This window comes from Haliaeetus leucocephalus, unplaced genomic scaffold (genome assembly GCF_000737465.1).
Source record: "Haliaeetus leucocephalus isolate CR32 unplaced genomic scaffold, Haliaeetus_leucocephalus-4.0 Scaffold240, whole genome shotgun sequence".
Lineage (NCBI taxonomy): Eukaryota > Metazoa > Chordata > Aves > Accipitriformes > Accipitridae > Haliaeetus > Haliaeetus leucocephalus.
Genome location: NW_010972676.1, coordinates 8,115,170 through 8,130,016, shown reverse-complemented (window position 1 = coordinate 8,130,016; position 14,847 = coordinate 8,115,170). Strand labels below are relative to the sequence as shown.

Below are 14,847 nucleotides of genomic sequence, written 5' to 3'. Positions count from 1 at the left end.
CATATTAACTTGTCTTTATTCTCTTTTAAAGGGTATTCCAGGTTACCCTGGTTTGCCAGGTGAACAGGTAGGCAATGACTTTTCCTGAACTTGTTAGTGAAATAATAGAGTAATTTATACAAATATTTGAAATGTTCCTTATGGTTATTTGTTACCAAGTTTTTCAAAGGAGTTACTTGATTAAATTCTAATGTCAGCATTTTCTGTTTATCTTCAAACGGCGTATATTTTTTGTCAATTAGGGAAATCCAGGTATTGGAGTGGATGGACAAAAGGGGGAGCCGGTAAGAAAACACATATTATTAAAGAAAACAAATATTGTTAAACATATTGTTGCTGTAGAATTAGAAGTATAATAGACTCTTGTTGGGTTCCCTGGAACCCATTCATTTGTGGCTGTGTGCTCCCACTAATCATGTTAGAATGGAAGCAGTAATAAAAGTTATTGAATGAATTCTGTGCAGAAGCGATTCCTTCAGTGAGCTGCATACAGGAATCAAATGTATTCTGGAGGTTTTGAAAAGCAACAATCAATATGTTAGTTAGCATTTACATAGCAATTACCTTTTGTACAGACACTGCCTAAATAACCACAGCAGTACTCTCCAGCAACAGTGGCTGTACCTGATCAGTCACCGAATCTCATCTCTTGCTATGTCCAGCAACAGATGCCAAGGAAAGGGTGTAAGAAGAGGACAAACACATAATAATAGTTTCTCTCCCAGTCTCCACCTATTAGCATACTCAGTACTTGTAGAACCAATGTGGAATATTTGATTTTTCTTCTATAAATTTGTCCAGTCACTTCTTAGAATTTGTGCAAGTTTCTAACATGCACAACTTTCCATAGCAAATCAGTAATTTCATCTTTACATTCACAAAGCCTTGTGCTCAAAGGCTTCAGTCTGGAACACAAGAGACTATATGTACACACAAGAGACTTGACAATCCTGTAACAATCTCCACAGCAGACTCAGAGCAGGAGCCATGAGTACAGAGTTCTCGTTCATTTCCTTAGCAATAACATTATTTTTAATAACTGAGGAGAATAGGAGGGGATTAAGATCATCAACCTTGCTTATCTGGGAAGACAGTAAAGAGGCTTACAGGTCTCAGTACAAACCTTTATTTATCTATAGGTATTAGTACAAGTACATCTTCAATGAGTACAGAAATATGTAGTGCTGTAGTACAACAGAAAAAGATGCTGAGTCTCACTGAAACACTGCATAGAACAGAACGTCTCTTTGCTGTTCCTTTGGCTTCCACAGGGCGACATTGGACTTCCTGGGCCACCAGGGTCACCACTGTTAGTTGGACCTCCTGGAGCCCAGCTGTTCAAAGGAGAAAAGGTGTTAACTTGTCTTCATATTTAACTGCTCAATTTGGCAAGTACAATCCTGAGATGTAATTTTAGCAAATCATATTTCAGGCATCTCAGGTAAAGTTGGTTACTCTGCTATTGAATCTCTTTTGTGGCTCTTCACTAACACTTTTATTTTTCAGGCCTTTGGTAATTATTCTCTTTGAGATTTGTGCAATGTAATGTTTTGAACTATCAACACTACCCCTTCCAGGGTGCTCTTTTAATATGAAAATTAAGTGTGATTTTGTTGTCTGTTTTTAATGCAAGTTCCTGTTACTTACTGTACTTATTCAATATCACACCTACTGTAGCCATAGTTTTGTACCTTAAAACATTAGAATGTTCGTTTAAGAAGGAGTTACAAAAATTACATTACGGAGCCCTATATTGGAGTGTCTACATCCTCAAGTCTGATTTGCTCGAATACACAAAGGAAAAGGTGAATTTGGCATTGCCAGCCCCTGCAGCCTCAACTCAGGGAACCAGGAGATTTCACATATTGGATCTTAGGCTTTGATTATGCAAATGGTTGCTATGTACAGGGGTATGAGGAAGAGGGAAAGGACCAAAACCAAAGCCCTGATTAGCAGGTCCCTGCAAGTGAAAAGATATATCTGTCTCCACAGTCATTATGCTGGTTTGACAGCGTTAACAGAAATAAAAATCAGTACATAATTGTCTGTCTTGTTTTTCTTCTGCCTAGTAAAACAGGCCCAGTACTTAAGAAAATACTATTTAACAGCTGTAATTCAGAACAGGACTTAAAAAAAGTTAAACAGCACACAGGCATGTCCTGGCTATTAATATGCACAACAACTTTCCTTGTATATGTAGGGCCAAAAAGGACTACCTGGGGTAACAGGATACAGAGGGCCACGTGGACCCAAAGTAAGTAATGTGATTTTTTTTTTTTTTTCCATGGTACTGGCAAAGTACTTCTGTGTTTATTAAGTTAATCTTTTAAAGCACAAGTTGATGGAAGAAATAACGGCATTTGTGCTGTGAAATTTAATCGCCACCTAAATCAGTGTGAAAGCAAAAATATTTAAAAACTCTTTGGAAAACCTTTCTGTTGTATACGTACCTGTTGAATGTTGCCTGGTAGCAAAAGGTTAATGTTGTTTCTAGTTGGGCTGTTGACATGTAACAGACTGGGATTGCAAAGAAAATAGAAGCACAGATTATTTTTTCTCAAGAAGAGAAATAGAGAAGATCTCTATGTGTTCTTAATGGGGCATAATATATGTTTCCCTAAGTATGTTAGGGAAAGACTTTAACTTCACGTTATGAATATCCTCAAGAGTAGAGAAGGCAGAGCCACCTGTTTGGAGAAAGAGTTGCTCTTTCCTATCTATTCTACATTTTCTTTTCTTTCTGTCAGCATGATTAATTTAAACATTGGTGTAAAGTAAAGGGTTCCTGGATGCTGAGCAGAAGCAGCCACAAAAAAGATTCTGGAGTCTTTATTCCTGATAGATTTGGAGAAGGAAAATCCACAGGCAGGAAGCTACTAGATCTCAGAAAAACAGAAGATAATTAGGACAGAAGAACGAGTCTAGTATATGTTAAAAACTTACTTAGCTTTGTAGGCAGAAGAGAAGAAATGAGAAGCCTGAACATCACATTTCTGAGTTCTAAGTCTAGCACTTTTTCAGAAATTAATTTTCCATCATAAAAGGAGCACTGTTACTTAGTGCTGGAAAAGGAGACAAACCCAATCTTTTTATATCTGATTTAATTTGAAAAATACGGGCTTTATATGCTTGCTTCAGTACTAGCTGTCCATGTAGATAACATTACCCTTGTTAGTTATAAGCAGGAACTGAGAAATTGACTGATGCAGCCCAGAAGGTGCCCAGAGATTTTAAAAAAAATTTAAAAAATTAAACTGCTGAAAGCACATTAAACTTGGACAAGAGACCATAGCAGGTTCTTTGAATAACTGAAGCTACATAGGCACTGCTAGCGGTGCTGTATGAAGTAAGCCCCAGTGACTGAGCCTAGCAAGTGAAACAAGATCCATCAACCTAATATATACATAACTTAATAAACATGCACAAAAAATAAAATTTATGGCACACTTGACTGAGCATCTTGTTTAAACGAAGTATTTTGAATGCTCCAGGGTGTACTTGGGAGAGGAGAAAAGGGTGAAAAAGGCATTCCTGGATTCCCTGGCTTGCGGGTAAGGAAGTTGCAGAATAAATTACTTCACAAATTCACTATAAATAGGTTCATAATACATTTGGCAGTTTAAGTTTGCATTTCCAAGGAAGATTTTAAGGATTTTTAAAACTAATCTGTCATACTTTCTGTATATAATATTTATAAGTCCTGCCCTGGGACTCATCTCACCTGGGTCTCAGACTTAAACATAAGCTCATACAGAGTTTGTGTCCTTGGAAAGAAAGTAAATCTGTAGGGTTATCCTCTAAATATTTAGAGCTGCACAAAGCTTCTCTGGAGTAGCACAGTACTAACACAGTAATTTTAACATACTCCATATGTGCCGATGGCAATTTTTTATAGCAGCTTGTGCTTGATTTGCATAACAGTGCTCACATGGAGCAACATGTCCACTGCTGTGCTTGGTGCAATATGATTAAAAAAAAAAAAAAAGGGAAGACCTGTCTGGTTTACTTTTGTCTGTAGTTTAAATTCATCCACATCTCATATATTTGCAAAAACTTTGCGAAGTTTTGGGGAAATACCCGAAGTAATAATTATCTAAGGAATACTAACTGCTCAGCAATACTGAATAATAATATCACTGGGAAATACCCCAAGTAATAATTATCTAAGGAATGTTAACTGCTCAGCAATTCTGAATAGGTGTAATTTTGAATAAGCTTTTACTGGTTTAGCTCACATTCCCCTTGCTTTTATCAGGGTAATCCTGGTTCTTATGGACCTGCAGGTTTTCCTGGAATGAAGGTAAGAAAACAAAGTATAAGCAGCTCCTTGAACACTGGGATCAGTGAGATTTGGTTTTCTGTGGATTTGTGGAGATTTGGAATTTCCACATACTTGATAGCTCACATTGCATTCCTTCCTTTCTCTCCTGCTACCTGTTGCCACAGAAGTTGTATGAACTCTTTGTCTTTGAATTTCTGCCACTCTGAAAGTTGGCTGAAACTGGCTAATGGGATCTGAAGCTGCAAGCAGGAGGAGAAGCCAGTGGGACATGCATATGGCATGATAGGAAAGTTACACAGCATGTTAACTTTGTTTGCCCTGGAGACATTGTTTGTGTAATTTTGCATTATATGCAAGTTTTGTTCATCTTTCTGGCTCAAGAAATGAAAGTTTTGCTGTTAAGCCTGCTAAATGTTAGTTACAAACTTACAACATCTTACTGGAGTAAAGAACAACAGATAGAGGTATACAGATCTACATCTTGCCCTTTTTCTGATCTCCTCTCTCCAGTTCATTTTCAAATCTAGTTAAGGTAGTGATCATGCTATTCATAAATCATATTAATGTACAGATATTTGCATCTAGAGTTATGTTCCAGGCTACTGTTTTATCTGCAAAATTACTTTTTACTTTGATTTTTATCACTGCCTACCTAAAGCATTTGAATACTGCATGGATGAGTATATTAGTAGATCATAAAAAAAGAAGAGGAGCTGATAAACTATTACTGCATGGAAAGCAGCTGCCTAAGAGGGCCACTCAGCAGGCAGCAAACCCATTTCAGTTGTATTAAGCAGACAGTCTGTTAGAGTCTGCTGGTATGTATTCCAGCTAGTTCTATGCCCCAGCTACACTGAATCCGCTGACCACTGTCTAAATAACCTGGCAATACATGTCATGGTTTCTTTTAACAGAAGAGATTCTATGAAACATACCATCTCTTATACAAACCCAGTGAATTTTCTGAAACACTGTGGATGCTGTTACAACATGACAGTATTGTATGACTGCCTTACTGGGTTTTGTTCAAATAATTATATTAGTATCTTAACAGATTAATCCAATTATATTTATGTGATCCTTTCCAGGGAGAAACAGGATTTGCTGGTTTTCCTGGACAACCTGGCTACCCAGGCATACAGGTAAAAAAAACAACACGCGTGCACATACACTCCCCTATATAAATGCTAATGATTCCTCCCAAATGTACCTGCTTATCAGACCATTTCATTTTATGCAGTCATAATTACTTTTAAGATTTAATGTTTTCATGATAGTCACAGTTAACACTGTGGTAGTAAATAACAATGTAAGTAAACATTCCTGCTTGCTGCATAGGAGAGTGGGAATTCCATTTTGTGTACTGAAGGAATTGGTTAATCCCAATTGCCAGTAGTTACCTTTAACTATGCTAGTATAGCTATCGAATCCATGAATTGTAGTACTCTGCAAGTTATTCATGGTTGAGCTGCATTCCCCAGAGAGGTATGTTAGGTAAAGGAACCTGCTATTTAGGTAACAGTATGATCCTGTAAACTTTGATCTATGAACTAGTATGATAATTGGCACCAAATGAGGTGGCAAAATTTGATTCAGATGGACTTGTTTGCATGACTTACCAAAATCTCTTTGCATGCGTTCAACCTGTTCACATAAGTAGCTTTTCCAAGATGCTTACCTGAATGGAAATTGGACTCCTTCACGCCAGCTTTGTTTAAATATTTCCTACTTTTGCTCACTTAGACAACACTAGCCATTTTTTATTTTACAGTACATGCTGCTTTCCATTAGGTATTAGAAGTGTAGGTGTTACATCTGGGGAGCAATAAAATATGAGAATATTCATCTGAAAAGCATGGAAGGGATGCTTAATACAATTTTGGAAGACCCGGGTGCCAGTCTAGTGACATTTCAGGATATAAATTTATGGAATTCTCTTTTGCAGGCTGCAGAACTGATGATCATATTGTAATTCTGACTAACAACAAAAACTTGAATGAAGGGAACTATTATATTTTCTATGGAATCTACAATGCTAAAGCACATTCAGAATGAAAACCCAGTTCTGGATGCTACTCTAGAAGGAGCAAAGCAGCAGTTGAGTCTAGCCAGGTAGAAGGTCTAGGGAGTCACTGGGATAGGGCCCAAGTGGTCAGCAGTATATGAGCAAGAGGAGTAAAATGCTGTGTCGAAGAAGGTGGGTGACAGGATCATCACTAGAGACAACAAGGTTGAAAAAGCTCATCAAAGTTATTACGACACTACAGAGGACAAAAACAATATTGCAGAAACTGTGACACTAATGAACTTGGCTCTAAATATTCTGAAATACAAAAGTCAAAAAGTGTTTATTTCCCTCTGAAATAATCTTTTTGGAAAACTGCATATAAAACAGTAACTTTTCTTGAAGCACAATTAGTTGCACCTGTGAAGTCAATGGAATGACACTCGAGAGATTTGAGCAAGAATCACCTCTATTACAAATTGAAGGTTAACATTGGAACACACTCTATGTACTGTGATGACAAAAGGAAGTAAACTGTGGCTGGTCCAAACTTGCTATAAGTACTATACTACTAAAGACACAGTTGAAAGCAGACAAGTAAAACAGATTTTCAAGAAGCAGGTTTACAAATGAGAAATGACAAACACATGGAGTAAATAAGTAAAAGTACAATAAAAACATCTGTTTTAGTCACAGGCTTACTTGTTTCAAAGTTAGGACTGCCAGGAGAGTGCTAGATCATTTCCTTCAGCCAAGATTTCATTTATGTAGTCATACTTGGGTGAAACAAAAAAATTGCCCATGGATGTTCATTTTTCTCCAATTTGCCCATTATCAGCTTCACAACAATGTGGGATCATTCAGATACTAATTAGGCAGAAACACTGCATGTCTTATTTAAACAGATAAATCATTACAGTCCATTAGTCCTCAAAAGTAGAATCAAACTTTTAAGTGTTGTTAAAAAGTACTCACCCTAATGTGCATATTGTTTTAGTTGGGGGCATCATTAACAAACTTGAGAGAAGACATTGTATAGACAGAACAGTGCATTCTTCAGTCTCTATTGATTAGCCCACAGCCTGAGAAGCTATCAATTAACACTACAAACAGTAAACAAAAAAATAATTAATTGTTGGTAGATTATGCTAGGGAAAAGTTTGAATACCTGCAGTAATGCTTCAGAAAGATGAAATTACAATTGCTAATGTGTGGAGCAAAAGAAAATGAATCAAGTATAGACACAACTTTAAAAAAAAGATCAGGTTAACTCATACAGATACACAAAATTTGGAATGATTGCACAGATGCTGTAGTTTTGCTTGGGAAACAATTGGATAAATCTGATTATTCCTGAAAAGTGCAGATGCACCTAGACTGCATCAGCTGTTCATCTGGCCTCACCAGGTGTTGCTTATGATCTGCTAATAATCACAAAAACTGGAGGAACAAGAATATGATGAAAAATCCTCCTGAGAATAGCCCGTCCTCACGTAGCTTTTCTGAAATAAACACGTTCAAAGAGAATCTAAGATACATTCAGATTTAAGAGAGAGACTTAGAAAAAAAAAACCAGTTGCACTCAAAGTAGATTTAATCTTTTAAAAAATGTTAACCGTTGGTTAAAGCAAAGAATGGATTTCAAGGAATCGTTGGCATACCTTTTGATCCCTAAGTCTGGACACTGGCAACATTGTGTGGATCTCGAACATAAGCCAGCAACGTGCCCTTGCTGCAAAGGCAGCTAATGATACCCTGGGCTGCATTAGGAAAAGTATTGCCAGCAGGCTAAGGGAGGTGATCCTTGCCCTCTACTCGGCACTGGTCTCCATCCTTGTAGATATTCTAAAGCTGTCTGGACATGGTCCTGGCCAACCAGCTCTAGGTGGTCCTGCTTGAGCAGAAGGGTTGCACAAGATGACCTCCAGAGGTCCCTTCTAACCTCAACCATTCTGTGATAAATATGAGAAAACACAGAATGCCTTCTTCAGACAAAATACAAGGGAGGATATGAGTCCTGTTGAAATCACTCCGAGACCATTTGTCTCTGCTACTAATGGAATGAATCTCATTAAAATTACAAATGGTCTTTACAGGCAGTACAAAATGTTCTCGGCCATTGATGTTATAATAAAGCTATAGAAACTTACAGAACAAATACACTGCTTAATGCTTAATAGGCATTTCAGTAAAACTGGTAAGTGATTATAAGCTTTCATTTTAAGAAGACTCCAGTTCCAGAAAACAGTAGAGATATGCTTCTGTTGGTCATTTTTGGCTTTTTTTTTTTTTAAATAAACTGTTGGCAAGTCAAATCTGCTGAAATTTTTATGGGAAGAGAAAACAGTATCAGTCAACAAAATTATCCAAACATATATATGCCACTACGTAGGAGTGTACTAACAGTGAAAACGCAGCAAGTACGAAGCTGCCATCCAGAGAGGGTCATAAGACCTAACAGCCTAAAGACAGAGATTTTCAGAGACCACCGCTGGAATTTGTCACTTAAGGAGATACCAAGAACTGAAATTTTTGACCTTGGCTTCTTGACTCTTCAGTTTTCTTGTGGTTTGGTTGTGTCATTTTAAAATCAGCATGAAAGTCATGTAAGACATGGGCCATATCCATCTATTGTACAAATCTTTGATACTTTTTATAATGATTAAATTAATTTTAAATCTCAAAATACTTTGTAAGTTTATCAGAAGAGGAAAAATGCTAGGTTTATTTTTTTCTTTCCTGCCACACAGAAGACTCTTCTATGTCATTAGGGAAGACAAATTTACATTCTTGTTTAAAATAGTCAGAGATGACACAAAGATGTTACTTCATTCCTCAAGATACAGTCAAAGGAAAAGGGCCAGCCAAAAGGCCAAAGGTCAAGAGGAGACCAGTCAGTGACAGCTCCAGAACTGTTTAAATATCATAGAGAGATCAATTTTTAAAAAAAGCCCAGAAAGAAGCATGGATGACTTGTGAATGGGTATCCAGTTTTGCAGTCCCAGTTCTCCTTGTCTGTGTCCTAAAAGGCCCTGAACTCCAGTCCTAGGAATGCAACCTCACTACGCAGTTCCCACATTCACATTCCTGTTTTCTCAGTTCCCATTTGCTGCAGAGAGCAGGGTTGATTCCTCATCTACAAAGCAAAAACTCTTAATACAGTTTGCCACATAAAAGAGTTCCCTAAAGTCCACTTCACTTGCAATTCTAAATATCAAAATCCAAGCTAATTCAGAAATCCTCCAAGCAGAAGTGATTTTCCTTGCCATTAGTATGCACTTTTATGTTTCCCTGATGCAGATGTTTTAAGCTTCTTATAAGAGTTTTGAATATCTCTTACCATCGATAATATCTGTCAGACTGTGAAACCTCTTTTCTTAATGCTTATCTGTCATAATAGAAGTAATTTCCAAATTCTGGTATAGAATTTTAAGGCAAATAATTACAGCTTGGATGTTAAATCAAAACATCTCAATTAAATGGGTACTGATTTACTGTTATTGATTTGTCTTTACAATAAATGAATGAAATGAAATACAGCAGTCACAAGTTCTGAAGAGTCAAATAGATATGTGCAATAGGTATATTACTGTTTAGTCACTGGTATCCCGAAAGATAATGATTATTTTAAATCTTTTTCCTGGTTTTAAATGCTATAAAGCGTCAAAATCAAGTTTCCAAGGTCACATGTGTCACATCCTTACATACCCCACCATTATTGAAATTTTCAGTTACATGCTATCACACTGCATATTTATCAGTAAAATTTATTGTTGGACTCTTACAGGGGGATCCAGGAGAAAAAGGACCCCCAGGTCCTCCTGGAGCTGTTGGAACTCTGCTGCTTCCTGTAAAAGGTTATAGCTAGTTTTAACTAGTCTTTCTGCTGTATGAAGCGTATAGGACCTATTTTTCTAAGGTGTTTGAAAGTGATGACCAGGGATTCAGGGAACAGGATCCTAAAACATTGTCTTCCTAGTGGCCACATTCTGTGGGAGTTTGTGTCTCACTGATCTTACTGGAACTATGTTAAACATAAAAGTTTCAGATTAAATGTTTGCTTGAAAGATCTTTATGCATGCAGGACTATCCCTAGTTATTGGGCCTAAGCATATATAAGAAAAAGCTATGAAAAATAAGCCCATGCTGGATAATGGATGGCAAATATGAAAAACATCTTTCCCATTGTAATTTAGAATTCCTATTTTCAGGATTGCCACTACACACAGATTTTAGACTACAATTAAGCTTCCTATTGCATAGCAGGGGTGAAATCCTGGAACTAGTACTCCCAACAGAATACCTGTCAATCTTACTACCTTCCTACCTACACCTCAGGCTGGGTTTGTATGTTCCAGCTCCCTTTATCCCCATCTTTATTATCTAATTGGTGAAAAGGTGTGTGGGGGTTCTTATTTCGTAGCAGGAGGCAGTGGGGAACAGCCAAGCCTGCTGCCTGCAAGGGATTTGCATTGGCTTCTCACACTTGGGGAACCTGTATTGTAAGAATATTTTAACAGAGAACTTACAATAAATTGTATTTCTACTGCAGCAAATGCTGATCGTGAACACAGAAGTAAGTTAGAACACAACCCCAGCTCAGCAGAACCTACCCATTAGATGGGGGCCTCATCCAAAAATCAATTATTAAATTTGTTTTCCATTGGCTTCTGTGTTTTTCCAGCCCATGCAACAAAAGACTTAACCGCATGCTTAACATCTAAAGTAACATCTAATGTTAATCATGTACGTGGTGTGTGAGTGGATACATTCTTCAGAGAAAGAGGCCTTTAGCAGAATTGTTTGAGAACAGAACTACTACCAATATTTGTTTTTTTCAATTTAATGAAGCCTTTTATATCTGATTCATGTTTTCTTTATCACTATGTAATTGCAATTTTAAAATTTATTCATTATAGCAATTTTGAAAATGTACTTTTTAAAATTTGTATAATTTAAACTAGGATGATCCTGAAATGACCTCCCTGTGTGCACTGCCAAATGTGCATAACATGAGATGCACATTTATTTTAAATGTGACATATTTATTTGGGGCAAACACTTCTCTCAGCATTCTGAAATATGTAGCACAAAGATACTACTATGGAGTGAAGAAGAGTTAAAACAGTGCCCACAAAATGAGCAGGAATCCATAGAAAAGTAACCAAATCCTCCCACCTTAAAATTAAATTGTTACACATTTAAAAATGTTTCATAAAGACAAAAGAAGTTACTGTATTTTACTTTTGTGTAGTTCCCAAATTATGATTTTGGTTGCAGTTTAATTTAGATTTAAGCTGTCAGTTGCATAACATGTTCAATTCACATGTTTTTATAATTCTGTGTAGGTCCACAAGGAGATCCTGGATTTCCAGGTCCTGCTGGTGATATGGGGTCAGTTGGACCAATTGGACCTGCAGGCCTGCTAGGAAGACCAGGAGATGATGGAACAAGTAAGAAAAGTAGGGAATAAAATTTGAACTATATACCAATGGGAGAGAAAGCAGCTAAAAAAAACCCAACCCTGTTCTTTTTTTCTTGCTTGATGGCAAGTCACCAACAGTAAGGATTTGAGCTCTACAGAGAGTTCAGTAAAAATATTAGTTCAGCACTTGGTGGCCAAAAAAGAACCAAAATGGTCCAAACAGAAGTTTAGGAATTACTAGAAAAGGAACAGAAGACAAAGCAGAATGCTACCATGCACTGTAAATCCACAGTATGCCTGTATCTGGAGTGCTGTGCTCAAAAACTCTATTCTCCATCTCAAAAAGATATGAAGGAAGGTGATAAGGATGACTTTGCTCTATATAAGGAACTAGAATAACTGGGATGTCTGGAAAAGAGATAATGGGGAGAAGGAAAATAAGCATTTGAAGGTCTAAAGCAGGAGCCTCTTTTCCTAGGAATCCTGGAAAACCTAAAGATTTAGATTTAAGTCTTTGTGATATAGAAGCTCTTCTTCAGGACAGTTCTGAACAGTCTGTAATTTCCTCCTTGATATCTTGTAGTAAATGATACTATTAAGCTGTACGGGCCATATATTGTTATTTTCATTATAGGTCTGCCTGGCCTGCCAGGAGTAAGTGGGGCACCAGGACCTCAAGGTTTTCAAGGTGACCCTGGTTTCCCTGGAACAGGTGAATCAATCCCAGGAAGACCTGGATTTCCTGGACCACCAGGCCTACCAGGACAGCCAGGAAGACAAGGCTTACCTGGACTACCCAGTAGGTTCAGCAGCAATTTATATGGCAAGAATATCATTCTGCATATTAATAGATTCATTGCTTTTGTTGGTCCTACAAAAAACGTAGAGGTGAAAAGTGCATTTTGACAGATATATCAAACTTTACATGTGATGTAGGAAACATGTTTTTCTTGTTAGTTGTCAATCAGCAAGGTTTCAAGATTTTCATAGTTTCCTGGGTGATTTAAATCAACAAAGTAACATGTCTGAAAAACATCCCTAAACATATATCACCTGAAGTCAAAAACACAGCAAACTGGGGAGGAAATCCAAATCAGCATCCTTTAGTAAAGAAACAAGAGCTGTGAAGTTTTACAGTGGAAAAAGGAAGAAGTAGTGGCAATGAAAAAACAATGTGTCAACATCAGCTCTAGCCAGACTGACTCTTGTAGTATCTTCTATAAGCAATGACTTGTAAAGCATTTCAGAAAATCTTTAGCTTTTCACATGAGGATAACAAGATAAGGGAGAGGATAACACATGACCTAAGCTGTGGAAACAGTCAATCTGATTTATACTAGCTGTACCATTTGTTTTTTTCAAAGGTATAATCTGTACTGACAGAGGGATCCCTGGAGAACCTGGAGCAAAAGGTCGGATAGGCCTTCCAGGAAGAAAAGGTGAAAAAGGACAAAAGGGTAAGTATGCCTGGATAGCAACAGTTTGAATAGGAGACCTTTACCAGATATATTAGACCTAAATTTGCAAGAAGTTTATGGTAATTTGGAGGATAAGGCCCATCAAAGTGTGGAGTTAAATGGCCTGCTGGTGTTGGGGCTTCTATGTCAGTAGAGTCATGTCAGTGCAGCAGTTATTCAGCACTGTAAAAAGAGACTGATATGCTTCACTACTTTGAAGGCCATAATGAGATAAAATGGTCTGTGCACTACTTGCAAAGAAAAGAAAAAGGGCAGTGTAATTTTTTGTGTATTAATTTTGCAACTCTTTCAATGTAATTTTGACACATTCACGTAGGAGATCAAGGCCTCTGCTCATGTAGTGCTGGTCCCCCTGGTCCCCGTGGTATGCAAGGACCTCCAGGTACTCAAGGAAAGAAAGGACAAATGGGATACCCTGGAAGACATGGAGAAAAGGGCGACACAGGCTTATCTGGTGCAGTGGGATCACCAGGACTCCCTGTGAGTAGTTCTCATGAGCTTCAGTAAATAAATAACGTCAAATTACCAGTTATGCAGGAGGCATTTAAGCAGAGTGGTGTAGGAACTGCCCTGGAAAACTATTTAAAAGTTTTTTCTACATTTGCTTATTATAGTCTTGTTGGAGGATGCATTTTATTAGCTTCTATCTGATTTCCCTTGTGACAGTCGGCAGAGTTTTACACTGAGGGACAGAATCCCATGCTGTGGTTGTGGGGTGGTCAGGAGGCTTAGGAAAGCTGGTGAATGTTCATCTTGTTTTGTTTTGACTTGTTTTTCTTTTAGTTTTGAATACCCATTGTTTTTCTCGAAGACATTGTAGATGCACAAATTGCTTCACTGAAGATGATTTTTCAGTTATTTCAAAGGAAAGCATTTCCAGCAAAACCTTATCACTGCAAAAAATTGCATGATGTCAGCAGGTCAAGACAGATTTTGCCAACATCTGCTTGCGGGGAGGGGGTAGGTTCTGAAGAAAAGGAAGCCTTGATTTTATTCAGGCATTTCAAGTCTTTTTTTAATTCCTTTTTTAGAAATTAATTGAAAAGCTTAATTTATTTGATGTGCTTAATTTATTTTATGAAGCAGTCTGAAGATAATGTAGAGTCTTTCACTTCCACGGAGTCTGAAAGGCATTGCTATTTGTTAGTGTTTATCCCTTTACTGTTCCATATTACTTTATAATCTCCCATTTTCAGTCACTACTCACCCAAAGTTTGTTCTCCTCAAGGATCAGCCACTACAGGCAATGCCTTGTCTCTCTCTGACATACATATTAGCAATGAAGCTGAAATGGAATAAAAATGTTACCCTTGATTTAATAGTTCTGAGAAGGAAAAATTACTATAACCATCAAAATAAAGACTTTTTATTTGCTTGAATACCTTTCTTGCAATGTAACAATTTCATTTTAAGTTCCTCAAGAACAAAAACTGAGTGAACTTTTTGGTAGTAAAGATTCTGAGTACTGGAATAATTTGACATCAGCATACAATGGTCATTTTTTTTCCTAAGACCAGTTCATTTCTGTTTTAACAAATCTGACATCCAGGTTTTCATGGAAAAACCCTATAAAGATTTTTCATGGCAAGGTGGGGGGAAGAAAATCATTAAGAAATATCTAAAAGGTACATTGAGGTCAGATGTTTCTTTCTACTTC

The 14,847-nt window shown here is 37.3% G+C and overlaps 1 protein-coding gene across 1 annotated transcript in view; it reads left to right on the top strand.

Moving 5' to 3' along the window:
- COL4A4 (collagen, type IV, alpha 4) overlaps positions 1 to 14,847 on the top strand; it is a 69,722-nt gene that overhangs the window by 21,729 nt on the left and 33,146 nt on the right. The window contains exons 10-21 of the mRNA XM_010568418.1: positions 32 to 67; positions 243 to 284; positions 1,272 to 1,352; positions 2,201 to 2,254; positions 3,492 to 3,551; positions 4,256 to 4,300; positions 5,371 to 5,424; positions 10,075 to 10,144; positions 11,636 to 11,740; positions 12,347 to 12,511; positions 13,077 to 13,169; positions 13,507 to 13,670. Coding sequence (XP_010566720.1) covers positions 32 to 67; positions 243 to 284; positions 1,272 to 1,352; positions 2,201 to 2,254; positions 3,492 to 3,551; positions 4,256 to 4,300; positions 5,371 to 5,424; positions 10,075 to 10,144; positions 11,636 to 11,740; positions 12,347 to 12,511; positions 13,077 to 13,169; positions 13,507 to 13,670 — 969 coding nt within the window. The remainder of the gene's footprint in view (positions 1 to 31; positions 68 to 242; positions 285 to 1,271; positions 1,353 to 2,200; positions 2,255 to 3,491; positions 3,552 to 4,255; positions 4,301 to 5,370; positions 5,425 to 10,074; positions 10,145 to 11,635; positions 11,741 to 12,346; positions 12,512 to 13,076; positions 13,170 to 13,506; positions 13,671 to 14,847) is intronic.